Genomic DNA, 26,027 nt, shown 5'->3' with positions numbered 1-26,027 from the left:
CTATTCCACATTGGATCATCCAGAAAGAGTTAATCCCATTTGTCATGGGAAAAAAAACACACATGAAGCTGCCTTCTACTGAATCAGGCCTTCGGTCCATCAAAGTCAGTATTGTCTACCCAGACCGGCAGCAGCTCTCCAGGGTCTCAGGCAGAAAAGAGTCTTTCACATCATCTACTTGCCTGGCCCCTTTAACTGGAGATGCCGGGGATTGAACCTGGGACCTTCTGCATGCCAAGCAGAGGCTCTGCCACTGAGCCACGGCCCCTTCCCCAAGTTCAGAGCCATGACCAGATCCTGGATGAGGGTGGGACTATACTTTATAAGTCCCTGATTGGTAACAGTAGCTTCTGACATCAGAGACGGGGCTTTGCGTGGCATTGGCTACATCAGCTCATCACTCTTAGGTTGGCTTAGGTTCAATTCCATTAACCATAAATATCTGGACCGTCGGGATTTTCCCTCATTTTCAGTCTTCAGCAGAAACTGGGGGGTCTGTAGGAGGTTGGGGAGGAATTAAGGACTCCTCCAACATCTTGTTACTGCGAGGAACTCTGTACATGCTCTGAACGTGGTGCAGACTAGTTAAAGTGTACTTAGCTGAGATAGTTCAATTGTATTGCTTTTCATTTTGGAATTCCGAGTGCTGTGTTCTTGTGTGGTTCCCCCCCCCATGTTGTTCTGCCCCTTTACCACTACTCTTCTAAATCCAACTATACTTTCCCTAGTTTTTTTAACTCTCTTTTAGAAGAAGAGCTGGTTTTTATATGCCCACTTTCTCTACCACTCAAGGAGGAATCAAACCGGCCTACAATCACCTTCCCCTCCCCACAACAGACACCCTGGGAGGTAGGTGGGGCTGAGAGAGCTCTAAGAGTGGGGGAAACCAACCCGGTTCACCAGATTAGCCTCCGTCGCTCATGTGGAGGAGTGGGGAATCGAACCTGGTTCTCCAAGTCAGAGTCCACCATTCCAAACCACCGCTCTTAACCACTACACCACTGGCTCTCGAGACTATTACAAACTCTATACTAGACTTCATACTACACTGAAGTTACTACAACATAAATGTTTATACAGATAGAGACACCCCCCCCCGCATCCAACGCACTTCAAATAGCCACTATAAGGATAACACTCAAATGTTTAAATGAAAACACCATAGAGATGGGAGGGACCATCATCTGTGTGACAGCCCTTCAGGTACCAAAAACACGAAACTATGGAAATATAAGAGAATGAACTTAAAGTCTTGTACTGCTTCTTTTTCAGTGACTGTCAAACATAATGTATGTTTAAATTAGTATGCTTTATTACAGGATAAGATGGCCCTTGCTTTCATGAAAAGAACCCAAACTTACATCTTGATGAGTCTCTTTATCCACATCAACAGCATACAAAAAGGAAAGGTTTTCCCAGGCTACGTCACTTTTCTCAAGTTTAGGAAAGGAAGAACAAGACCCTCGTTTCCAGCTTCAAGTACTGCCTTGAATTGTGTGATGTGTCAACGCGACAGACAGTCACCAGACCTACGGAAGGACAGATAGCAGCCAATACCCTGGCTATTATCGCCTCAGCCTGCTGAACACAGATTAACTTGCAACAAATGTACACGATGACTAATTTTGCTGCTGTGGTTGTTTTTTTGGTCTTCTAAATTTCCGTTGTGTTCATCAAGGATTTCTGCTTGTCCTCATGGGCTCCAATCATGCCTATAAACAAAATTGCCAGGCACTTTCTATGTTAGCTGTTACATTTTACAGGACTCTTCTATACCAATAGGAAATATTTGGTGGTGTTGATTGGTTCAATTTTTCCTCCCTGAACTCGCTTCTGTTACTCTTTGACAGTTTATGTTTCTCTTTGGAGGACTATCCCTGTCCAAGCAGGCAATAGCTGGGGTGGATCCAACCGTCCTCCAAAGAGGCATCCTCTAACGGAAGAGCCACTTAAGTCGGAGGAAGAATTCCACCCCGTTATCAAGAAACAAGCGCTTGATGCTTATTTCAGGTCAATATCCAATCAAACCCGAAAAAAGAACAGCAAGGGAGTCAGATGCTCTCCCGTTTGACGAGCAGGGCTATTTCAGAAGAGGATAAGAAGCCGTCAGGGTTACGGCTTCTTTATTCAAAAGGGTGGGGCGTGGTCTTCATGCTCGCCCAGGTATGTTTCTCTTCCCCATCGTGTTGTGGAATTGTTAAAGGGTTCCAAGTACCTTCAACTTATTTAAATACTTCACCGAATCAAGACTGCCAAACTTTCAAAGCAGCGTAACAAGTGTTAACGTACAAAAAAGAAAGGAATTCCTGTCGTTTTGTTTCAAAACGCTGCACTTTCGAACTGGGGCGTAATCCAGCTCTCCAGAAACGGCTACTGAAATGGGGCATGGGGTGACGAAGAGCTCCCACTTGGTAACTCCTATTCATTTCAATACAGCTGTGTCAAGGCAGATGTGATTGCTTGCGTGTACAATAATGAAACAGGTTGCTGGAATATTCGCTGCCCAGATGTGTACATTTTAGCATTCTCTAGATCCCTGTTTCGAGCAGATAAAATCCATGTTGCCCGTGGCTGCCTGTTCCAGCCGGTGCTCCAAGAGGCTAATAATGACAATGCTTCTCTTGATTGAACACCATTATGGGCCAATTCAGATTTCAATCCTGACGGTGTACACGTGTGCGATTTTGCTAAATCACTCTGTGATTGAATCTACATGGAGATGATTTCCTACACACAAATGCCTCTCACGCCACACATTTTTGGCAAGGTGGGCATCGAATCTGAAAAAATATCAGCACACGGGGAAACCTGATCACCCCCTCTTACAACAAAGAGGTGATGCGCTGCAGAAGGAAGCCAGGGGAGGGGGTGTCATTTGTCCCCACGAGCCATCAGTTTGGATGCTCCCAACAATATGGGGAGGCAAGAAAAGTTTTCCTCGTTACCATTTTCCTAATTTTCCTCCAGCAAAAATCCTTGTCATCACATTCTTCCCCTTCTCTTCCAGAGACATTAAGGGGTCCCATACTCCATGTTACAACTTTTCAGTACAGTATGGAAAAATTCTTGCTTTTCAGAAGACAAATGCCACTAAGTGAAGTGCAACATACAAAAGAAAACCCGAGCACTGTGGGGGGTGGGTCTTCCTTGCCCACCCGGTGCTCTCTCCCTCTCTCCAGCCTCCTCAACTCTATTCAAAGAGGCACACAGCAAATACAGTCCAGATTCAACATGCCGTCCTCTTGCCACTGTCCAGCTGCTACGTAGCAAGGGGAAGGTGGAAGTCGGGGTGGTCAAAAATCAAAGGCCTCCTGGGGGGGTCGGCTTCCTTATTGGCTTTATGCAGCAGCTTGAAAAGTCCCGTCCCGATGTTCATGGGGATGCCCATAATGATGCACTCCGAGACCCCTAGGAGAGACCAGGCAAGAATCAGAAGTGCTCCTCGCGCTGGGCACACCAGGGCTTTACGACCAGCTGTTCAAGAGACCTCCCACTCCAGCACCCTCCCACTGCAATTGGAGAGATGGTCCTAAAGGAGTCCTAACCGTTGTAAGCCGGGGACATGGGAAAAGAGATGCTGCGGGTTCACAGGCAAGCAACCCAAAGGTGGTGTAGCAGAACAGCGAACTAGGACCCTGGTGGACCTGGGTTCAAATCCCCACCATGGAAGCTCCCTGGATGATGATGATGAAGATGAATTGGTTTTTATATGCCAACTTTCTCTACCACTTAAGGAAGACTGAAACTAACTTACAACCACCTCCCCTTCCCACAACAGAAACCCTGTGAGGTAGGTGGGGCTGAGAACTCTAAGAGAACTGTGACTAGCCCAAGGTCACCCAGCTGACTTCATGTGGAGGAGTGGGGAAAGCAACCCGGTTCACCAGATTAGCCTCCGCCGCTCATGTGGAGGAGTGGGGAATCAAGCCCGGTTCTCCAGATCAGAGTCCACCGCTCCAAACCACCACTCTTAACCACTACACCATGCTCTCTCTCTTGGGACCATTACAAACTCTCAGCCTAGCTACCTCACAGGGTTGTTGCTGTGAGAAAATGGAGCAAGGGAGAATGATGTGCTGAAGCCCCCCGAGCCCCAGCTACGGGGAGAAAAGCGGGATATAAATAAATGCATGCATGCACGCATGCATGCAGGCGTCTTCTTAGGGATTCTCCCAAACCCGAGCAGGAAAATGTTCTGAATGTACTGTTACTTTACACACTGATACATGAAGTTGCCTTTTACTGGGTTAGACCACTGGTCCATGAAGCCCAGTACCATCTAGTCCAGGGGTCCCCAACCAAACAGAAGCCCTGCTGAGCAAAAGCCCCACCCACATTCAAAAAACATTTAGCGGGCACCAGGAAAGGCGCCCATGGGCACCACATTGGGGACCCTAATCTATTCTGTCTGTCCATGGCTTTCCTTCCCAGCTCTACTACTTTTTAACTTAATTACCTTAGCAAGCTCCAGAAGTGTGATTTAAAAAAAAAGATGGGGGGTGAGGAAGCCAGCCTTGTGGCACTGTTCCTGACAAGAGGAGAGAACTCTGAATCCCCCTCTGTATCTCTCCCTCTGCGGCAGCAGCAGAAAAAGGCTACGCTCCATTTCCCCAACCAGCGGCCAATCTTGAAATCTTGGTTCAGCTGTAAACTAACGCAGATGACATACCGCACACGGAGTCCTTCTGCCCAAAGTACGCAGCGTCAAAGAGGTGGTCCGCCGTCTTTTCAAAAGACGCGAGCATCAAGACGCTCTCCTTCATTTTGGCCAGTCCAAACCTGGTGATGCCCAGAACTTCACCCTGGATATCCACAAGGAATTAAAAAAAAAATACTTGTGAGGAGGCAGGACTGCAAATTTGATAAAGAACGGACGGCGAGGGCAGTGCCGATTTCCAAGCTCCGTATTCGAGTGCATCAGCGGCATACTGGGAGACCAGCACCATTCTTAACTCTGGAGGCAAGGGGGCAGAAGTGGGGGGACGACTACCAGTGCCTGACGGTTTTTGAAAGTTCTGCTAATGGGGCTTTTATGGTATCATGTTGGCGAGTCACAGGAGCACCAGTGCAGAAGGTGGCCCTCCGACCCAACAGCTGCAAACATGGGGTGAAGATGAGAAGGGATGTCACAAGAGGGATTTTTCTTTGGATGAATCAGAAGAAGGTCACACTCTGGCTGCCAGGCTTAATCCTCCAGCCTGGCTAGGAGGGAGACTGCCAGCTACGTAGCTCATAAATAAATTTCCCAGAGCGAGCAGGGTCACTGGGGAAATGGTGGGGGGGGGGGGGCGGAAGATAGCTGTGAATTTCCTGCATTGTGCTGGGGGTTCTGACCAAAAATTCATTCTGGAGGGAAGGAGGTGGGCAGTAGGGGGCAAAACCAGCAGGATGACCACAGCGGCAAAGACAAACCTTGTACGTCATCAGGTCCGAGAGCAACATCACATGCCTCCGGTCGATGCTCATCCCGTGGTTGACCATCGTGTACTGGATCTCGTTAATGATGGTGGTGCGGGCCGCCTCAATCCCCAAGGTTTTCTCGACCTAGAAGGTGGGAGTTATGCCAGGTCAACAAAATGGGGAGTGATTTGTTGTGTTTGTGAGTGGCACCCCAGACCCCCCACGTCATGCTCTCCCCACAGCCCAAAACATCATCACACTGGCTTGCCTAAGCACAGACGTTCCAAGCACATTGGTTTCTGGGGTACGCCGCCACCCCCTGGACAGGTACCTCATAGGTGTTGTTGGAAGTCGTCCTGGTCCCTTTGACCCCGTGGGTGGCCATGACAGCCCGCAGATTGTCGCCCTCGACCAGCAGTTTGTACTTCTCCTTTCCACTCTGCTCATCAATATGAATGACGGCGCGAGACACTTCCGGGATGCCCTGCACCACCACCTGCACATTGGATGGGGGGGGGATTAAGGAGACGCTGCAGCAAGCGCTTATTTAGGTACAGGAAGAGGCTTCTTCGTTACAGACTTCTTTGCGCATAAACAAAGGTCACTATGCTCAACACATTCGCTTGGACGTCCATAAAACTTTTGAAGCGGGTCTGTGCCTTTCGAGTGACTATGCTCTTAGAATTGACCCCTTCCTGAGAAGTGGTATGTTATCTTATTCAGATAGTCACCTACTAAGCAGGACTCAACTACTTTACTCACTTAAAAAGTAAGTCTTTTTATTGATGTACTCCAATGTAATTGTGTATATATATATATATGTGTGTATATGCAAATATTACAAAGTCTTAATATTCAGTAACAATGTATACAGTAAAGCAAGCAAGTTCTACATACTATTTAGTTTTAAAATCCAATACTTAAAATATAACAGTTAAAGTCTGATTTAGTTCAAAGTATCTAATTCACACTCTAGAATAATATATTTGTAAAGCCATACATACCAACTGCCTTCTCTGAGACCCTCTGAGAGAAGTCTGAAGTTCTAGCCTTTCTGTGTCTGTATTTATACTGTTTCAGGCACCTTTAATTCTCAACTAATTGAGAAACTAATTCTCAAGCAGTCAGCATTTTTACTGCACATGCTCAGTGGTCTCCCATTGTATTACCAAATAAGGACTTCCTTCCTTACCAGGCTATTTTGCTAAACTATAAACAATCAGTTTTGAGCTTTATTAGCTCTCTATATACTCAATTTTAGTATCATTCTCATCCTCAGAAAAATACGCTTAGATTGAACCCATTCATTAATTTCTAGCATCAAGTTTACATGTTTAAATCATAAAATACAATATATTGTTTACATCATTATAGCATAGTCAGCATATGTATACTCAAAGTCATTGTGAGAATAAGAATTAAGCACTCAGTTCTGCATTTCAATGGTTATATAAGAAGTTGCAAACCGTTTCTCATTATTTTAAGAAACGGTTTCTCATTATCAAAACTGCTGAGAAAGGTCTTTGGAAATAAGCAGAATATTCTTATGATAAATCTACAATGTCATTGTTACCTTTGACAGAGTATTATGAGCAGAAGCCTCTATGGCAAAGACTATTTTCCTTTCTTTTAAAAGGAAATTAAGCTATACACCTTTTGCTGTTTGTATGTGTAATTGGGGTTTATATTGAATAATTCAGCATATGTACAACAATAATTCCATGTTTATGTGCTCCAATATGTCAAAGCCTGTGACACTTTGTTCCAGGGTAGAGCCAGACTCGAGTCCAGCAGCACCTTCGAGACCAACGAGATTTTCGGGATATGAGCTTTTGAAAGTCAAAGCTCTCTGACGAAGGGAGCTTTGATTCTCAAAAGCGTACACCCCCAAAATCTCATTGATTTACACACCCTTGACTGAAACCCGGATGATGGCATAACACACAGCAAGGCCAGAGGCAGGAGGAAAATGCCCAGTTCTACTGAACGAGGTTTTAGGGAGAAGATTCCCAATGCATTTTGAGCGAGGGTGAGCTCTTCAGAGAAACCCACCCACCTAACGAACAGGAAGAGGGCCAAGCAGCAAGATGGCAGATCTCAGGAGTTCGCCTTCTTGTCCAAACTCAAGACAACGTTTTGAAAGCTGCCCTGGGGCATTTCCACTCGTAAGCCGAGCCAACACCCCCCGGCCGGGAGCCTCCTTACTTTGGGTAGCTCTTCCTTCAGGTACTGCAGGACGTAGTACATGGAGCTCTTGCTGTTCTCCCGGGGAGTAACGCACACAACGGCCTCCCCGTGCACAGATACATCCCCTGGCTTCACCCGCAGCTTGGAGACACAAATGGAGTACCGCACAGTCTCTGCATTCACCTGGGGACAGAAAATGTTGCTTGGTTATTATTGGCAGAGTTACTCAAGACACTGAAGTCCAATTATGCAGGCAAGCAATTTCCTCTCCATGGGGGACTCCAGAATATTAGACTGGCCAAACACCAGAAACAGATTACTTGAGGATCTTACCAAGATGTGGGCAAGGCCTGTTCTTGTCCAAGAGCCCCAAAAATATAACATGCAACAACTGAGATAAATGGAGATACTTGATGCTTGCCGGGCATTGGGCGGGGGGGGGGCGCTTTGGGCGTTACAAGAAGGGAAGAGAACGGCCCACCCTCTTAAGCTTCCGGCAGAACACCCCAGAGTGATTCCTGAACCCTCCTTCCCTGATCAGGTGCACAGCTCGGAGATATTCTACATATTCTGTAGAATGAGGTGGTATAATTCTGGACTATGGAAGTATCTGTGTTGCTGAGTGCAAATTTTCTGGAAAATGGTCAATAAAATTATTCATGATATTTGGAACAATTTTCTTCTGATAATGCCTGAAGGTTTTTTTTTTTTTTTACTTGGCTGCATCAAAATCTTTCCAGTTGCTCATAGGTAACTTCTGCTGAAAATGTATTAATGGTGGCAAGGAATTAATTTTGCTAGACAGTGGAAGAGCCAGATACTTCCCGATTAAAAAGGAACGGCTGTTAAAGGTTTACAATACTCTGCGAATGGTAAAAGTAACTGCGCTGCAACGCTTTGGGAATGTAAAGTGTACGAATGTAAAGTACAAAGAGGAAAATTGGCAACCTTTAATTAATGTTTAAATTTAGTGGCAGACTAATGCATAAAATGGTCAGTTAGAAATGAACGGATGTTCACTGATTTTCAAACTGAGTTTTCTTTTGCACGATTATAGCTTATATAATGATATTACAATGGATAATATATGACTTTCAAAAATAAATAAAGAAGACATTTAAAAAAAAATTCTGGACGATGCGGCCCTTCCCACTGCAGGTGGTGGTTGTGGAGTCAGCTTTCCCAGGTAAAAATTCCCCATGCACAGAAGCAAAGCTCAGCACAATCCTCCTTTTTCTCCATGAAATAATACTGACTGCAGTGGACTCAAAGGATTGTACAGTTAAAGCTGTGTGTGACCTGGAACCCGAGTGTTTCCAGGATTGCCAACTCCCAAGTGAACATCCCTGATTACCGTGGTCCTCCCCAGAAGAACACATGAAGCTGCCTTTTACTGAATCAGACCCTTGGTCCATCCAAGTCAGTATTGTCTACTCAGACCAGCAGCGGCTCTCCAGGGTCTCGGGCAGAGGTCTTTCACATCACCTACTTGCCTAGTCCCTTTAACTGGAGCTGCTGGGGATTGAACCTGGGACCTTCTGCATGCCAAGCAGATGCTCTACCACTAAGCCATGGCCCCTCCCGTGACATACTATTCAGTATGTCACCCCTCTCTGAAATAAGGTAGGTAGGAATGCAGGACAGGGCCTTTTCTGGGGGGGGGAGGGCACCTTGATTATTGGACATTCTCCCCGTAGGTATCGAGCTAGTGCTAAGCACGCAAAGTTTTCGGAGCCAGCTGAATGTATACTTCTTTATCCAGGGTCTCTGTTGATTATGTGGGCTTTTAAAAAATGCAAATTAATGTTATTACTATTTGTTTTTAATTGTCAGCTGCCTCAAGCACAATGGGACAGAAATCCTCAAAACAGAGACAGACCTCCGCTTGCCTTTTAAAAGGTACCGTTTATTCTGTCACCTAAGACTTTATCCATCTCATTTTACTCTATGTGTAGACCCACACCACACAAAACAATGTCAGAAATACTTGTTTGTGGTGATTCTCGTTCCACCTTACTGCCACTGGCAAAACCAGATGAAGGGAAGATGGCCACACTCACCTCCAGTCTCAGCAGCCGAATCCGCTCCAAGGAAAGCTTGACGAGAATAAAGCAGTCATCGGGAAGGAAAACTTCTTCGATGTACTCTGAAATCTGCAGGCCCAGAACCAGGCACAGAAGTTTGACAGTGAACTTTTTGGGACGTGTACAATGTGGCATCAGCAGAGGGGAAAGAATGTGAGAGACGTCACCAGCAAGTGACCGAGGGGTGGGGGTGGGGGTCAACCTACCTCTCCCAGCAATGTCTTCTCAATTCTTCCTTTCACCAAACGGGCAAAGTCTGGATCGTCATCCGTGTCAAGGTGGGCGGTGATGATGGGAGTGCTGTGCACAGGCAGCAAAAAGCAGTCAGGTGAGCCTTCCCCACTTAGCCTCTCTACCTGTACGTCCTACTATGGATTATCTCGTTTCACACAGCTGGATTCCAGTCCAGCAGCACCTTAGAGGGTAGCCATGTTGGTCTGCAGTAGAACAGTTGGATTTGAGCACCTTAGAGAACAACAAGATTTTCGGGGTCCAAGCATTCAAGAGCCAAGCTCCCTTCATCAGATATGAAGAAGGTTGGGTTTTATATGCCGAGTTTCACCATCACTTAAGGGAGACTCAAACCAGCTTACAATCACCTTCTCCTCCCCTCCCCACAACAGACACCCTGTGAGGTAGGTGGGGCTGAGAGAGCTCTAAGAGAGCTGTGACTAGCCCAAGGTCACCCAGCTAGCTTCATGTGTAGGGGTGGGGAAACAAATCCAGTTCATCAGATCAGCCTCCGCTGCTCATGTGGAGGAGTGGGGAATCGAACCCGGTTCTCCAGATCAGACTCCACCGCTCCAAACCACTGCTCTTAACCACTACACCACGCTGGCTTTCACTCTTGAAAGATCATACTCCCAAAATCTTGTTGGTCTCTAAGATGCTACTGGACTCTAATCTGGCTGTTCCACTGCAGACCAACATGGCTACTCTTTGGAACTAGTTCTACCCAGCACGTGAAAACAGAAAAACTCAAAACACTGTACAGAACGTTAAAGCCCTCAACAGTGAAATGCCCCCCCCCCAACCTAAAAAGATACTGCTCGCCCAATTTGGCCAGATTACCTGATGGCTCTGGAAGCATTGATGATCTCTTTGATCCTGGGCACCCCAAGGGTGATGTTCATGGAGGCGACTCCGGCGAAGTGGAAGGTCTTCAGGGTCATTTGGGTGCCAGGCTCCCCGATGCTCTGGGCACACAGAGCCCCCACGGCAGAGCCCGGCTCCATCTGTGCCCTAGGAGGAAGCAATATGCTCAGCAAGACACCTTACGCAATGAAGCAAGGGGCAGAACAGAGGACACTGGTCACCCTCCGTTAGGTCCTCCTGAAACAATCCTACGGCACATTCTACACACAGCGCACCGAGAGCCTCAAGACCAGTACTGTTCTCTTCCAGCAGGGAAACCCCCCCCCACTCCACTTTCCAACAATCAATGCCGCAATCAGGACAAATTCAGCTCAAAGACGAAGAAGACGACAAAGAAGAAGATGACGAAGACAAAGAAGAGTTGGTTTTTATATGCTGACTTTACTACTTAAGGGAGACTCAAACCGGCTTACAATCCCCTTCCCCTCCCCACAGCAGACACCCTTGTGAGGTAGGTGGGGCTGAGAGAGTGTGACTAGCCCAAGGTTACCCAGCTGGCTTCATGTGTAGGAGTGGGGAAACAAATCCAGTTCACCAGATTAGCTTCTGCCGCTCATGTGGAGGAGGGGGGAATCAACCTGGTTCTCCAGATCAGAGTCCACCGCTCCAAACCACCGCTCCAAACCACTACACCAAGCTGAAAGTTAACCTCCTTTCCAGCTGACATTTTTACAAAAACGATTCAAACCCCCACTACCACCACTCCACACTGGGGTTTGGAGCAGGGGTTGCCTACCTCCAATATAATCTTCCTTCCAGATTCGTCAACTGGTTCACAATGGAGCATCTTTATAAATAACTTCCCCAGTTGTCTTGGCAGAGGACGGCAATCCTGGTAACAAGCATGACTATTTCTCTACCGGTAGAAACTGCAGTTTGTAAGGGAGGACGAGGAGAGCTGTGAGCCAGGGAGAGGTCAGGATAGGACAACACTCTGGATTCTCAGGCAGCAGCGAAGTACTGAAGTACTGAACCAAACAGCTTTATTTTATTTTTGTAGCGTGCCTTTCCTCTATGGAGCGCCGGAAGTATTTCCCAGCTCCCTTCCAGCCAAACAAGGATCAGGACCAGCCTGGCTGAGCTCCCACAAGGCCAATGCCTTCAGCGCCTTCACGCCAGGCCTCTTGGCTCCTGCTGCTTCAGATCCTTTTAATGCTGCTCCGTCCAGTCTTTGTTGTTGTGCTCCTGCTATGAGCTGCAAATTCCAGAATAAAATAAAATTCCAGCGATAAAATAAAGCAGTCGAATTGGACGTTGTGCTGAGCTGAGGTGAGTACCAGGGCAGCTTGCTTCTCTGGCCGGTACACTCCTCCCGCCTCGTACCAAGCTCAGCTGAGGTTTTCCAACCAGAAACAAAGCTTGGTTCCCTCTGGCATGGGAACGCACGAACCCGACTGAATCTGGAGGTGGTATGCTTTCAGGCCATCATGCCCCTTTCGGGAACAGGAAGACTATTTCCCCTCGCTTCTCTACTTATATCCGTACTTGGCCAGTCAAGTCAAGCCCCTCTTTCCCAGGAGGTTGTCAGGCCTGTGTCTCAGTTGGTTTCGTTTTCCCACTGACCAGCTCTCAAAGACTGTTATGCATACCTAAACTCTTTTGAAGCTGTGAGAACCACAGCGCTGTTTGTGTTTTGTAATCTCTTGCTTTTTTTCATGCTTTTATATTACCAAGTGCAAGCCAGCAAGCTCCATTGCTGTCACCTTTTCTTTATGCTCTGTTAACCTATTTGACCAGTAAAAACCAACTTCTTTGGACCTGTCTCTGATGTGATTTTTGGTTCAGATTGGGCCAAGGGCTTACATTGTGACAGCAATCACTTCATAATTTCTACGACCTGCCTAGTGGGATCCTGGAGGACTTGGATCACTGGGCCCTGCTGCTAGGGTAGTCGACTTGCCCTGACGACCCTACCCTCCTGCGGGATGTGTTATTGGAAGCAATACGGACTGATGCGGAAATCAACCGCCTAGTGGAACTTATTCGAGGCCAGTGGCGCTCACTAGCCGCGGCACAACCTTGGACCTCTGAGGACTCGGATCAGGACGCCTACCACGACCTTTAGATCCTGGACGGGCTTCTGGATGAAGTACATGCTGCCCAGGAAGACCTGGTCACCTTAACTTGCTTGTTGGCGAGGTTAACTTTGCAGGAGGCTCAACAGCGCCCTTTGGCAGCGTCCCCAGTCCGCCCTGCCGTACCCCGAGCCATGGCGGGATCGGCGCCGGAAGGTGTTTCCCTGGTGCCAAATGCGGCTGAATGTCAAGCAGAGGCACAACGGACTGATGTCCAAACGGCATTACTGTTTGTGGGACTACCTAACAATATCACGGTAGCCGATCTAACACAGTTGTTGACCCCAACTTTCGGGGCTAGAGCACCCGCGCTAGCGGTCCAGGTCCAACCGCTGCTGGGCGGGGAGTCTGAACCGCTCCTCGCCCTTTTGGAGCAGGAGCTCCTGCCGATCGTTACCACGACTGCCGCCTTGAAGCTCGAAGCCGCCCAGGCCCTCGCGGACCAAAAGGCAACAGAAGCGGCGGCCAAAGCTCAGGCCGAACGAGAAAGAGAACAGCAGTTGGCTGCCGAACGGGCGCGAGTGGATGTACGCCCCAAAGACACCAGGTGGACCCGCACTACCCAACGCGCGCGTCGCCTCGCAGAACGTCTTCAGGGCTCTGACAACTCTGACGAGGAGGACTTGTATGGGGACGGCTCCCATTGGGCCACCGGTCTGCGGACCAGTCGAGCACGTCGTACGGGGGGTCCTGAGGACGAAGTGCACCTCTTGCGAGCCCACAACCGGGAGTTAAACGATCGTGTAGACCGCCTCCAGGACCAAATGGAATGCTTGTTCTGAGAAAATGAGCGCTTGCAGCAGGCACTGACGCCTCCGGCCCAACCAATCCCAGCGCAACCCATTCTCCCTGGCCCAGAAGCACCAGCTCACCCACCCGCTCAACCGCCAGCCCCTGGAGCCCCGGTTGTACCAATTCCCGGGGAACCCGTGCAACCGGGACAGCCCATGCCCGGCCAATGGAAGCAGCTTCGGCTGAAAACAACCTATGATGGTTCACTCAAGACTCTGCCCTGTTTTCTGCATCAAGTGGACAGTTACATGAGAGAACAAGGACGATACTTTCCCACAGAGGATAGCTGAGTTTGTTTCGTAGCCTCTTTATTCACAGGGAAAGCAGCTGACTGGATGGTCCTCCAATTTGACACTAGGTCCCGATCTATCCGCTCCCTCAACAATTTCATGTTTGCCTTGCGGAGACGGTTTGAGGACCCCTTTATGGGGGAACGGGCCAAAGCAGAACTGTTACAACTCAGACAGGGCTCCTCTCCAGTCCGGGAATTTGCAGATGAATTCCAGAGACTTGCCAGTAAAATTGTGGACTGGCCAGAGGCCACCCTCATTCATTATTTCAGGGAAGCCTTACACCCTGACATTCTGAACTGGTCGTATATGCGTGGTGACCCCGAGACCCTGGAAGATTGGATTTTGCTAGCTGAGGAGGTAGAGAGCCGCCAACGTTTCATTTCTTTGGTCCGACAACGGAACAGAGAAAAAAGCACCCAAAAGCCCCCATCGAAAGCGCCGCTTTCCAGCCTGTGAAAACCTATGCGGCCACCTCTGGATCACGAAACAAGATTCCAGAGGGGGGCTTGCCTCATTTGCGGGGAATTGGGCCACTTTGCAGCGGCTTGTCCTCAGCGCCCAGAGACCACTCGCCCCAGCATACCGCCTCGAGCTCGAGGATGACCTCAACGCAGAGGCACTGCAGCCACCCGCAGCGCAGCGCCGGGACGACCCACACCCTCTGCACTTCACGTTGAGGAATCGGCTACCCTTCCTACACCAAGCGACCCCGTAGGGTCCCAGATTACAAGTGCCCCAATGGGGGACAACTCTCCTTCTTCTGACGAGGATGATCAATGGAATTCTCCAGCTCTAAACCTGGAAACCCCTCTTGACCTGTCAAAAAACGGATACAGTCTGTGGTGAGTGGAGCGTCTCCACAGACCCCCGCAGAATCTCCTGCTAAACCCAAAGCTCCTGTCATGGTGAGTGAAGTTGAAAACACTGTTTATGTGGACGTAGTGTTACAACACTATAAAGGGGGTCCCCAATTACCTGTTAAGGCACTTATAGACTCCGGCTGCGGCCGCACTTTAATCAATGAGGCCACATTTGCAGCCTTAGAAGTCAAGTCCGAAGCTCTACCAGCTCCCGTCCAATTCGCCCAGATGGATGGGAGCCATTTCAAGGGGGGACCAGTCGATCATCGCACACGGGGAGTGGCGATCGGTATCGGGTCTCATTGGGAGCAAATAGACTTTACCATAGCCCCCATCCGGTTCGAAGTTGTTCTAGGGATTAATTGGCTCAAAGGTCATAGTCCCTATATAGACTGGGAAGCTGACACTATTACCTTTGCCAATCCCAAGTGCGAACAGCACCGACTCGAAGTCGCGGTGGTGCCTCCACCGGCTCCAGCTTTAACCTCCGATGCCTCATCGCCGACACCTTTGCCCGAAGTATACCGAGACTTTGCGGATGTTTTTGATATTAAAGAATGCGATGCTTTGCCCCCCCCCACCGTCCCACAGACTGTGCAATTGAGGTGGTAAAAGACTGCACACTGACCAAGAGCAAGATTTACCCTATGAGCGTTTCCGAACGCGCTGTGTTACGTGACTTTTTAGATAAAAATCTTGCTCGAGGGTTCATTCGGCAATCGAACACCCCCAACTCAGCCCCTGCGTTCTTTGTCCGGAAAAAGGAGGGTGACCTACGTTTATGCATTGACTTCCGAAAGCTTAACGCAGTTACCCAAGCCAATGCCTACCCCATACCGTTGATATCTGACATTTTGGGACAATTACAATAGGGACGAGTTTTCTCCAAATTGGACCTGGTGGAAGCTTATTATCGGGTCCGTATCCGTGAGGGGGACGAACCCCTCACCGCCTTCTCTAGCTGTTTTGGAATGTATGAATTTCTGGTGATGCCTTTCGGGTTAAAAGGGGCCCCGGGGGTCTTCATGCAACTCATTAATGAAATCCTCCATGATTTACTGTACCGCAGCGTGGTAGTTTATCTAGATGATATCCTCATTTATTCAAAAACCACGGAAGAGCATGTTGCTCTGGTCAGAGAAGTTTTGCAACGCCTGCGTAAACACCAGCTCTATGCCAAGCTGTCCAAATGCAAATTCCACCAGGAAAAAGTAACTTTCTTGGTATACATAATATCTCATCGAGGCCTTAGCATGGACCCTGCTAAAGTCCAATCGGTACTTGACTCCACCCGCAAACAAGTACAACAGTTCCTGGGCTTTGCTAATTTCTACTGTGGTTTCATTCCCAACTTTGCTCAAGTGGCGTTGCCAATCACTGACCTCCTAAAAACAAAGGGTAGAGGAGTTTCTGCTACGTTGCCCACTGCCAAAATACTTTGGACTGATCAATGTCAATCTGCCTTTGTAACCCTCAAGCGAATATCACTTCTGAACCTGTACTATGGCATCCGGACCCAAACCAAATGTTTATTGTACAGGTCGATGCGTCCAATGTAGCCATGGGAGGGGCTCTTCTCCAGAGAGGACCGGAAGGTCTCCTTCACCCCTGTGCTTACTTCTCGAAGAAGTTTGCGCATGCCCAACTGAACTGGCCCATTTGGGAGAAGGAGGCATCAGCCGTCCATCACGCCCTTACTCTGTGGAGGCAATTTCTGGAGGGGTCTAGGGTCCCCTTTGAAGTCTGGACCGATCACAAAAATCTAGCTGCCCTCACGGGGACCCATAAACTGTCCGCAAAACAACAGCGTTGGGCGGACTTCTTTGCTCAATTCCGTTTTGTTCTTAAACATGTGCCCGGGAAGCAAAACGTGCTTGCTGATGCCCTATCCAGGTTGCCTCAATACCCAGTAAAAATTGATCAACCGACAGACTCTTTATTCACCCCGGCACACAGGGGAGCTCTGCCCGTACTAGCCGTACAGACCCGGTCCCAAACTCGGTCCCAGCCTGGAAACCGCACAGTGGCCGACAAAGTATCCAACACTAACCAGCCGGCTCCCTCGCCGGCCCCCCTTGCGCTGCCTGTACCCGGCGTCCCGCAGCAACCAGTTTCCCCCCCCTCAATCGCCGACAGCTCCTGATCCACCCTCTCCTGCGAGGGGAGGGGGGGTGATTCTCTCCAACTCCTTCCTGGATTCCCTTCGTGCTCAATGCTTAGCCGAACGCACTGCCCAGACCCTACCCCAAGGTTTGCTGGAACAGGGTGGTTGTTGGTACAAAGACTCGAAATTATACGTGCCTAAAATACTTCGAAGAGAGGTCCTGCAGTTGGCCCATGGAGCTAAGACTGCAGGGCACTTTGGGTTCCTGAAAACCCTTCACTTAATGGTGGGGGGGGGGGGATGCGTTCTGATGTAGACTCCTTCATTAGCAGCTGTCCTATTTGTGCCACGGTCAAACGGTCTCAAGGCAAGCCTCCGGGACTGCTACAACCGCTGGAAATTCCCAGCAGACCCTGGGAGGTGATTGCCATGGATTTCATGACGGATCTCCCCCTTAGTGGGGGCAAAACTGTACTATGGGTTGTTACTGACTTATCTTCCAAACAGGTACATTTGGTTCCGTGTGCAGGTATTCCCTCCGCCCCCAAGTTGGCCCGCCTCTTTGTGTCACGTTTTCCGTTTACATTCCTTCCCGCGCAAGATAATCTGCGACCGCGGAAGTAGTTACGTGGCTAAATTTTGGAAAGCTTTTCTCAAGTTGGTGGGGGTGGAGCAAGGTCTATCTAGTGCTTATCATCCCCAGACGGATGGGCAAACTGAACGTGTCAATGCTGTACTAGAATGTTATTTACGTTGTTATGTCAATTATCACCAAGATGATTGGGTTGAACTGTTGCCTTTTGCAGAATATGCTTACAATAATGCTGTACATCAATCTACAGGATTCAGCCCTTTCTATGCTGTGTATGGTCAGGATTTCAGTCCTATTGCCCCTGTAGAGGTATCCGAGGGGGAGGGGGATCCTGACGTAGCCTCTTGGGCGCATGCTCTCCGCACCACATGGCCCTGGCTGGTGAGAAACCTAGACAGAGCCAAGCGCAAATATAAAGCTCAAGCCGATAAACATCGCTCTCCCAGCAAGGACTTTCAAATTGGTGACTTGGTGTATCTCTCCACCAAGTCACCAATTTGAAAGTCCTTGCTGGGAGAGCGATGTTTATCGGCTTAATTCAGTTCCCACTGGGGAAAGGTACAGGGAAGAGAATAAAAGCCGATGCGCAAGAAGGGTTTCATACCTCATGTACTTCTCTCGACAGGTCTCCAGAAACTTCTCTAGCTGGGTTGGAGTAATCCGGTCCAACTGGTACAAGACACGCGGCTAAACCAACAGAGAGCCAGGACTGTCAGCGGAGCAGACAGGAACTGAAGTCTGAGTTCCTCTTAGATTATAGCCATTGCAAGGACAAATGTGGCCGGTAATACAGAGGGCATCTAGTGAAGATCTACTAAACCTTCAGTATGCTGCACAATTTTGCTCTCGACCTTCCCTGGCTATGGTTCCCTCCTCCTATTTCCTTTCCTCAGTTTCTGCCCTTCCAGTTCAAAATTCTCAAATTCTCTGAAAGCCTGAATCTTAATACCAAATTAAGATAAGAAGAAGAGTTGGTTTTTATATGCCAACTTTCTCTACCACTTAAGGCAGAATCAAACCGACTTACAATCACCTTCCCTTCCCCTCCCCACAACAGACACCCTGTAAGGTGGGGGGAGAGCTCTAAGAGCTGTGACTAGCCCAAGGTCACCCAGCTGGCTTCATGTGTAGGACTGGGGAAACAAATCCAGTTCACCAGATTAATGTCCACCACACATGTGGAGGAGTGGGGAGTCAAACCCAGTTCCCCAGATCAGAGTCTACCGCTCCAAACCACCGCTCTTAACCACACCACGCTGGCTACATAACCTACATAAAATCAAAGAATGTTTCCTTGGTGCCAAAGTATGGACATCTTTCTTTTTCCTGGTGGGGCAGAGAGCAAAATACAGGGCTATGAAGTATTCTTACACCCAATCCAATTTTCCTTGTTTACCAGAGGCTGCCCTCGTCTCCTGGTTCCAGGGAAACTGTGACACTGACTTTGCATTTTGCAGAAAGGAAAAGCCTTTTGCGGAAATCTTGTCAGGGTACATGTGCAGCACTAGAGTTCTTCAGGGGGCAGCCCCTCCCCCCCAGACTAAAAAAGAGTTGCCCCTCCCAATGGCAGAGGCCGACGTCTGGGGCACAGGCATGGGAACAATCAAGCAATACTCTCCATCCCTTCCACACACACACACACCCTGCAACTCAAAGAGAGTTAAAATGGTTGACAGTGTCTACGTTCCAACCGTTGTATAACAAGAACGGCCACATTTGTTTCAGCCTGAACACATATGCCCGCAAACCCTGCTAGGGTCAGTTTCTACCCCCTCCCCCTGCTTCACAGCAGGACAGGCAACAGCAGAATAAATGCGAACGAACAGGCGGTGTGGAAGAGCCCTCAGCAATGTCAAATGGGAAAGGGGAGCCTACAGGAACGATCTTCAGTGAAAAGGCGAAGAATGCGTTATGAACGCACACACGCACAGAGAGCCTGCTGTCAGCTGCTAAAGATCTCTGCTGGGCAGTCAAAGAAGGGGAGTTATTACCTCTGTGGTCCCGTTGTCATTAATGCCGTACTTGTCTCTGGTTTTCTTGATCTTTTCGGACATACTCTTGATGAATTTCTTTATCTCCTGAAACAAAAAACACACATTTCAGGGCTGCGCCTCATCTTCTACAGCGTTGCAGTGCACCGGGCAGCATTTCACACGAGTAAATGAACAGTAAAGTGGTCAAAAAACAAAGGGGAGGGGTGTCTCCAAGAACATGGATCATATTCAAAAGGACCACCATGAGACGCTTTTGGAAAGAAAGCAAACCGTGGTCTTGAAGTAGCTATTTATCAAGAGGAAACCGAGGGGATGGATCCAGATTAAATTTCCCAGTGGCCAAATGGAACTTTTCTGCCGCCACCCCCACCCCCCAGTGAACTCCAAACAACACTCCTCCTGGGGGAAGAGAGACCCCGAGGAATGAAAGGGGGGGTTCTGCAGTAGAAGGGCGTGGAACTTTGGTGGCAAGGGTGAACTCGCAGTGTGACCCTAAGGAGAGTTACCCCAGTCTAAGCCCACTGAAATGAACAGGCTTCGACAGAAGTCTCCTTAGGATTGCACTATCAGCCTGGATCCATCGCAGACAGACCACAGCTGTCTTCGTCGCCTGCCTCCTGGGGACTTTCACCCCCCCACACACACACACACACAACCCCCTCCCTCCAAAGAAGGCAGGTGCAGGCAGGCTTTGGAATGCTTACCGCCTGCCCAGGTCTCGCAGGAGCGGAAGCGCGACGTCCAGCAGGACATGAAGAAAATTTACTCGAGTAGCCAATTTGAAGTATGAAATAATTCTTTTCAGTGACAGCTGCCTGACTATCCAGCTCTGTTCAGTCATACAAAAAAAAACCCCCAAAAATCGGATTCATAATATATATTTGTGTATACAAATACACACACACACTTACTCTTAGTAATCTTAGCCATATCCTTTTGCACTGTCCTTACGTATCCCAACTTAGGCTAAAATGGATTATACCATGTTGTAACAAATGGTCTGCATTTTCTTGAGCGACTTTGGATCAAAAGGTTCAGTTCCTGTTAGAGGACTCTGACCCTCAGCCTACTTATTTTGTTGCTCGTTTTCTGGAGGCTGCAGAGAAGAGACGAAGGGAGGTGTTTTTAGAGATGAGTCCTATTTAAGTTTTATGGTTTTATTGTTCAAGACCTCAGACTAAGAACAGGGGTGGGGGGAGAGAAAGAAATACCCTGGAGAGCCGCTGCCGGTCTGAGTAGACAATACTGACTTTGATAGACAAAAATAAAGTAATCTTAACCACCAGCTTCTAAAGGCAGGCTAATAGTCCCACTCCCAGATTGCAAATGGAGTGGGGAGGAAAGATGCTCCCCCTAGCCTGCCATACTGATGTCTTCATAAACGCACCGCCGGAAGGCAGAAAAAGGCACCGTCAGACACACAGTTCCGCACTACTGTTGTTCATTCACTCAGAAAAAAGGCACATTACAATACCGCTAAGTGTTACGGTGGGCAAAAGGACATTCTGATCAGGCTGCACACACACACACAAACACACACACACGAACCGAGTCTCAGCACCTGCTCTATAAAGCCACCATGCTCAAGCGCCATGCGGTTATTTCACTCTCTGCGAGACACAACTGTCACCCAAGGCACCCACGGCCTTCGTGACTGCGAGCCAGGCACTGCCCAGGAAATCACATTTCAGGATTGTTGCAGAGGAGAATCGATACATGGAGCAGCAAGGCACACTTCCCTTGGTTCACCACCCTCTCCGGGCACTCCTTAAGGACTCAAAGGGAAGGCTCTGGCGGGACCGATCCTTGGCCCTGTCAGGAGTTTGGGAGTGACCCTGGATGCCTCCGTCCTTGGAGGCCCAAGTCACACGCACTGCCAAGACGGCGTTCTTCCTTATTCGCCAGGTCCGGCAGTTAATCCCTGACCTTCCTCGTACTGACCTAGCTACAGTGATCCATGCAACGGTCACCTCTAGACTAGACTACTGTAATTTGCTCTACGCGGGGCTACGCTTGAGACTGCTCCGGAAACTGCAACTGGTCCAGAATGTGGCCTGGGTCCTTACAGGGAACTCATATCCATCTGGAGCTTTAGGACGGCATCTGGTAAAGTTTACTAGTGGTCCTGAGTTGTGTGATTTAAAATTTTGGTGTTTAAATTTTCATTGTATGTGTGTTTTTTTTAATGTTGCAAGCTGCCTTTACAAGAGCCCCGTGGGGCAGAGTGGTAAGCTGCAGTACTGCAGTCAAAGCTCTGCTCACAACCTGAGTTCGATCCCGACGGAAGCTGGTTTCAGGCAGTCAGCTCAAGGCTGACTCAGCCTTCCATCCTTCTGAGGTAGGTAAAATGAGTACCCAGCTTGCTGGGGGTAAAGGGAAGATGACTGGGGAAGGCACTGGCAAACCACCCCATAAAACACAGTCTGCCTAGCAAATGTTGTGATGTGACATCCCCCCATGGGTCAGGAATGCCCTGGCGCTTGCACAGGGGACCTTTACCTAAGCCACCTTGAGTTCTGTAAGGTGGTTAGTAAATGTTTTAAATAAATATCCGGAATTTTCCTTCAGTACAGGAGGCTTTTCCTGAGTCCATAAGCTTGAGTCTTTGCCACAGAGCCAAGCGCCTCTCTCAGCGGGAAAGACTTGCAGGATCTAACCGCCTATATTTGGAAAGGATGTGAGGAAGGGTACTCAGAGAGGAAACTCACATCCCCAGGGAACGTCTGAGTAATTTCCAAAGGTTTGACGACTCAATTTACGCGTTTTAACACTTTTGCACATTATTTCAGTCCAACCTTATCTGGATCCCTTGAAACCAGCGCCACCCCTGGGTGCCGAGGAACCGGGCCAAGCAGAAACAAGGAGAAAGCATATAATGCCGAAATTAAAAGCAATTGGATTTTGCAGAGCAAACATTCGTATGGAAAGTGGTCTTAGGGGAAAACTGGATGAACTCAAATGACAGCTTTGAGGTTTCTGAAGACAGGAAATCAGACTTCTTGTTGCCAAAGGGAAAACAGAGTTGCACTTACCTGTAACTGCTGTTCATCCAGTGTCTTCTGGGCAGGCACGCATGGGACTGCGCAGGAGCAGGCTGGCCGCGGAGACGTTCTGAAAAGCTTCTAGAAGCTTCAAAATACTTGGAGCGCTCCCCACTCCCCTCGTCATGTGATCATTGAGCGGGAAGAAAGCCCGCGCTCGGGGCTGGATGAGGGGAGGGGGGGAGCGCTCCAAGTATTTTGAAGCTTCTAGAAGCTTTTCAGAACGTCTCCGCGGCCGGCCTGCTCCTGCGCAGTCCCATGCGTGCCTGCACAGAAGACAAGCAGATGAAGCAAAGAGTCTCCGTTTCCTCAAATGACCCGTGCCCAAATGCAGCCAGCCTCTTCAACAACGAGGCAGTTAGGGAGGCAAGGGCAATTAAACACACACACAGAGTCTATGATACAATCTTAAAGGAGTTAGAGAAAAACACAGTTATTTACCCCAGCTTCAAAACTTCAAGCAAAAAAGCTGCAGCCATGGGAAAACTGTCCCTGGGGGAGCCACTGAGTCGGAAGTGCCTGGACAGACCAGGGGAACCCCAACAGCACTGGTGCTCGAGTTGGGGGGGGGAGAGCAGCAAAAGGAGTCTGCTCCCCTCCACCCTATGCTGGATGTGGTAAGAGCTGGGTGTTCCCTAGCCCTGCTGGATCAGACCTCATCCATCATCCTGGCTCACACAGTGGCCAACCAGTCCCTCTGGAAAAGAAGAAGAGTTGGTTTTTGTATGCCAACTTTCTCTACCACTTCAGGGAGACTCAAACCAGCTTACAATTACCTTCCCTTCCCCTCCCCACAACAGACACCCTGTGAGATAGGTGAGGCTGAGAGAGCTGCAACTAGCCCAAGGTCACCCAGCTGGCTTCATGTGCAGGAGTGGGGAAACAAATCCAGTTCACCAGATTAGCCTCCGCCACTCATGTGGAGGAGTGGGGGAATCAAACCCGGTTCTCCAGATCAGACTCCACTGCTCCAAACCACCGCTCTTAACCACTACACCATGCTGGAGGGCCAACAACAGGGCACAGCTGCCGAGGCCTTTCCCTGATGTTGGCTCCTGGCACTGGGATTCAGGGGTTGACTGCCTCTGAATGTGGTGGATCTCTTTAGTCACCATGGCTAGCAGTCAATGACAGACCTATATTTAGACTGAGCAGACATCAAGCTTCTGAGATCTCCCCTCCTCTCAGAAACATTTGACGGAGAGGGGGAAAGAACCAGGTGTTCACGTGGAAGGCTTGGCTCACGTGAGACGTGGCATGCATGGAAGCGAGAGGGTCCCGCTGCCCACTTGCAATGTAGATGGAGAACCAAATGTATATCTGAACCCCCGGCTGACAAAGCCATTTCCGTCCCATTCCTGGCGCTGTTATAAAGGTCAATACGATGCGTGACACACAGGCACACAAACACGTGCTGCCATTACCTCGTTATATTTCTCATACCCTGTTTCGGTCAAGGCCTTAAAGACAGAAAAGGAGGGGGGAAGGTAGGAGAGGTTTGCTGGTTACGGAAATAAACCCAAAGAAAAGTGACGCCCTTTTTGCCTCTCAGCTGATTGTTTCCAGTCAGCTTCTGGCATTAGGCACGAGCAACACATTACAGAAGCGGCTGAATCCTGGCCTAGCTTTACAAGGCTGTGCGCAGATTGAAGAGAAGAGCTGGATTCGAGTCCAGCAGCACCTCAGAAACCAATAAATTTTCCAGGATTCCAGCTTTCAAGAATCAAAGCTCACTTGGTGTAGATTTAAGAAAATATTTATGAACTTCTGCCACTGCAAACTGGCCCCCAGGAGCCATTCTTCATTAGTCAAGATGCTTGAGTCTCCCCCAACCCTGCCCAACACATTGTAAACTCCAGATCCCCAAAACTGTCAAACTGCTGAGAAGGCACAAATAAAGGACAAAACCAGGAAGGTAACAGATCTACAGCATTCTGAGTTTCACGAAGAAATTTTTAAGTATTAACAGTCAAAGGAAATGAAGCAAAATTATCACCTGCAAGAAGCTGTCCTGGCAGCACAGGAATTCGTTCTTCTTCATGATGGCTTCAGCAGTCAGCACCAGTTCGTTCTTACTAAGGGCCGGCTCGCTTCGGCTGGGATACACAGCCTGGAGCAACCACACAGGGTGCAGAGAAATCAGGGATATGTTTAGAGGACAGCCTCCCTTCAGACAATTCAGCACACTTTCAAAACGGCTGCAGCTCACACATACTTGACATATTATACAAATCGTTCAAAGTTTGGCACCGTGTTAAGAACATAAAAAAAGCCCTGCTGGATCAGACCAAGGTCCATCCAGTCCAGCAGTCTGTTCCCACAGTGGCCAACCAGGTGCCTCTAGGAAGCCCACAAGCAAGACGACTGCAGCAGCGTTATCCTGCCTGTGTTCCAAAGCACCTGAGATAATAGGTATGCATCATAAGAACATAAGAAAAGTCCTGCTGGATCAGACCAAGGTCCATCAAGTCCAGCCGTCTGTTCACACAGTGGCCAACCAGGTGCCTCTAGGAAGCCGACAAGCAAGACGACTGCAGCAGCATTTATCCTGCCTGTGTTCCACAGCACCTGATATGATAAGCCTGCTCCTCTGATCCTGGAGAGAATAGGGATGCATCATGACTAGCATCCATTTTTACTAGAAGCCATGGATAGCCCTCTCCTCCATGAACATGTCCACTCCCCTCTTAAAGCCTTCCAAGTTGGCAGCCATCCCCACATCCTGGGGCAAGGAGTTCCACAATTTGTAGAAACCTTACAGTATAAAGCATTTGTGCAGAACAGATGTTAAATCAATCCTTGCAAGATTAAATGAGTGACAGAATTCTTAATTTGTACATACTGCAAGTGTGGCTGGAAGAGCCAGGGACTCTAACGGGAGGATTTTCACAAAGCAATACAGCACAAGACAACTTTAAACAGACACCCCGTACATACTCTGATGTTATCCAGGACTCGCTTGAACTCCAGAGGTTCATCTTTCCCTTCCATGGCTGCAGGATCCAATCCGTCCCCGCCGTAAATGAACTGGATGATATCCCCAGTAGAACTCCTAACGGTCAAGTCGTACTGGGAACACAGGTCTTCAAGTGACTTCACCAGTCGCCTCTAAGAAGGGAAAGAGCATCTCTTAACGTCGTCTATAAAAGCTTACAGAACCTGAATGGTGGCCAATCTGCCCAATATGGAACCAATTCACATGAGCAATTCCTACTGGGGCTTCTACAGAGGCAACATTCGTTCAGCTGTGACATTATACTGGGGGAAACAACGTGTGCCAGGAAGTAGCCCCGCGTCTTTGGGTCTGCTGAGTAATAAAAATCAATGAGAATCATTCCAGTCTCGTAGGCTGAAATATCACTGCAGAGGTCCCCCCACCATTCCATTTGAGTGATCTCAAGCCCACAATCCAAATGTTTAGCCAATACTGCCAAGTAAAAGCAAATAGGA

At 48.8% G+C, this 26,027-nt stretch overlaps 1 protein-coding gene across 1 annotated transcript in view; it reads right to left on the bottom strand.

Moving 5' to 3' along the window:
• Window positions 1-3,259: 3,259 nt before the first annotated feature.
• POLR3A (RNA polymerase III subunit A) overlaps window positions 3,260-26,027 on the bottom strand; it is a 48,897-nt gene continuing 26,129 nt past the window's right edge. The window contains exons 20-31 of the mRNA XM_056848004.1: window positions 25,515-25,685; window positions 24,574-24,687; window positions 19,534-19,620; window positions 18,147-18,229; window positions 10,743-10,913; window positions 9,878-9,971; window positions 9,648-9,740; window positions 7,606-7,770; window positions 5,732-5,896; window positions 5,413-5,544; window positions 4,670-4,802; window positions 3,260-3,408 (exon numbers count right to left, since the gene is read on the bottom strand). Of these exons, the coding sequence (XP_056703982.1) occupies window positions 3,260-3,408; window positions 4,670-4,802; window positions 5,413-5,544; window positions 5,732-5,896; window positions 7,606-7,770; window positions 9,648-9,740; window positions 9,878-9,971; window positions 10,743-10,913; window positions 18,147-18,229; window positions 19,534-19,620; window positions 24,574-24,687; window positions 25,515-25,685 (1,557 nt within the window). The remainder of the gene's footprint in view (window positions 3,409-4,669; window positions 4,803-5,412; window positions 5,545-5,731; window positions 5,897-7,605; window positions 7,771-9,647; window positions 9,741-9,877; window positions 9,972-10,742; window positions 10,914-18,146; window positions 18,230-19,533; window positions 19,621-24,573; window positions 24,688-25,514; window positions 25,686-26,027) is intronic.

This window comes from Euleptes europaea, chromosome 4 (genome assembly GCF_029931775.1).
Source record: "Euleptes europaea isolate rEulEur1 chromosome 4, rEulEur1.hap1, whole genome shotgun sequence".
Lineage (NCBI taxonomy): Eukaryota > Metazoa > Chordata > Lepidosauria > Squamata > Sphaerodactylidae > Euleptes > Euleptes europaea.
Note: the sequence above shows the minus strand (reverse complement) of the source record. Positions and strands in the feature narration are given on the sequence as shown.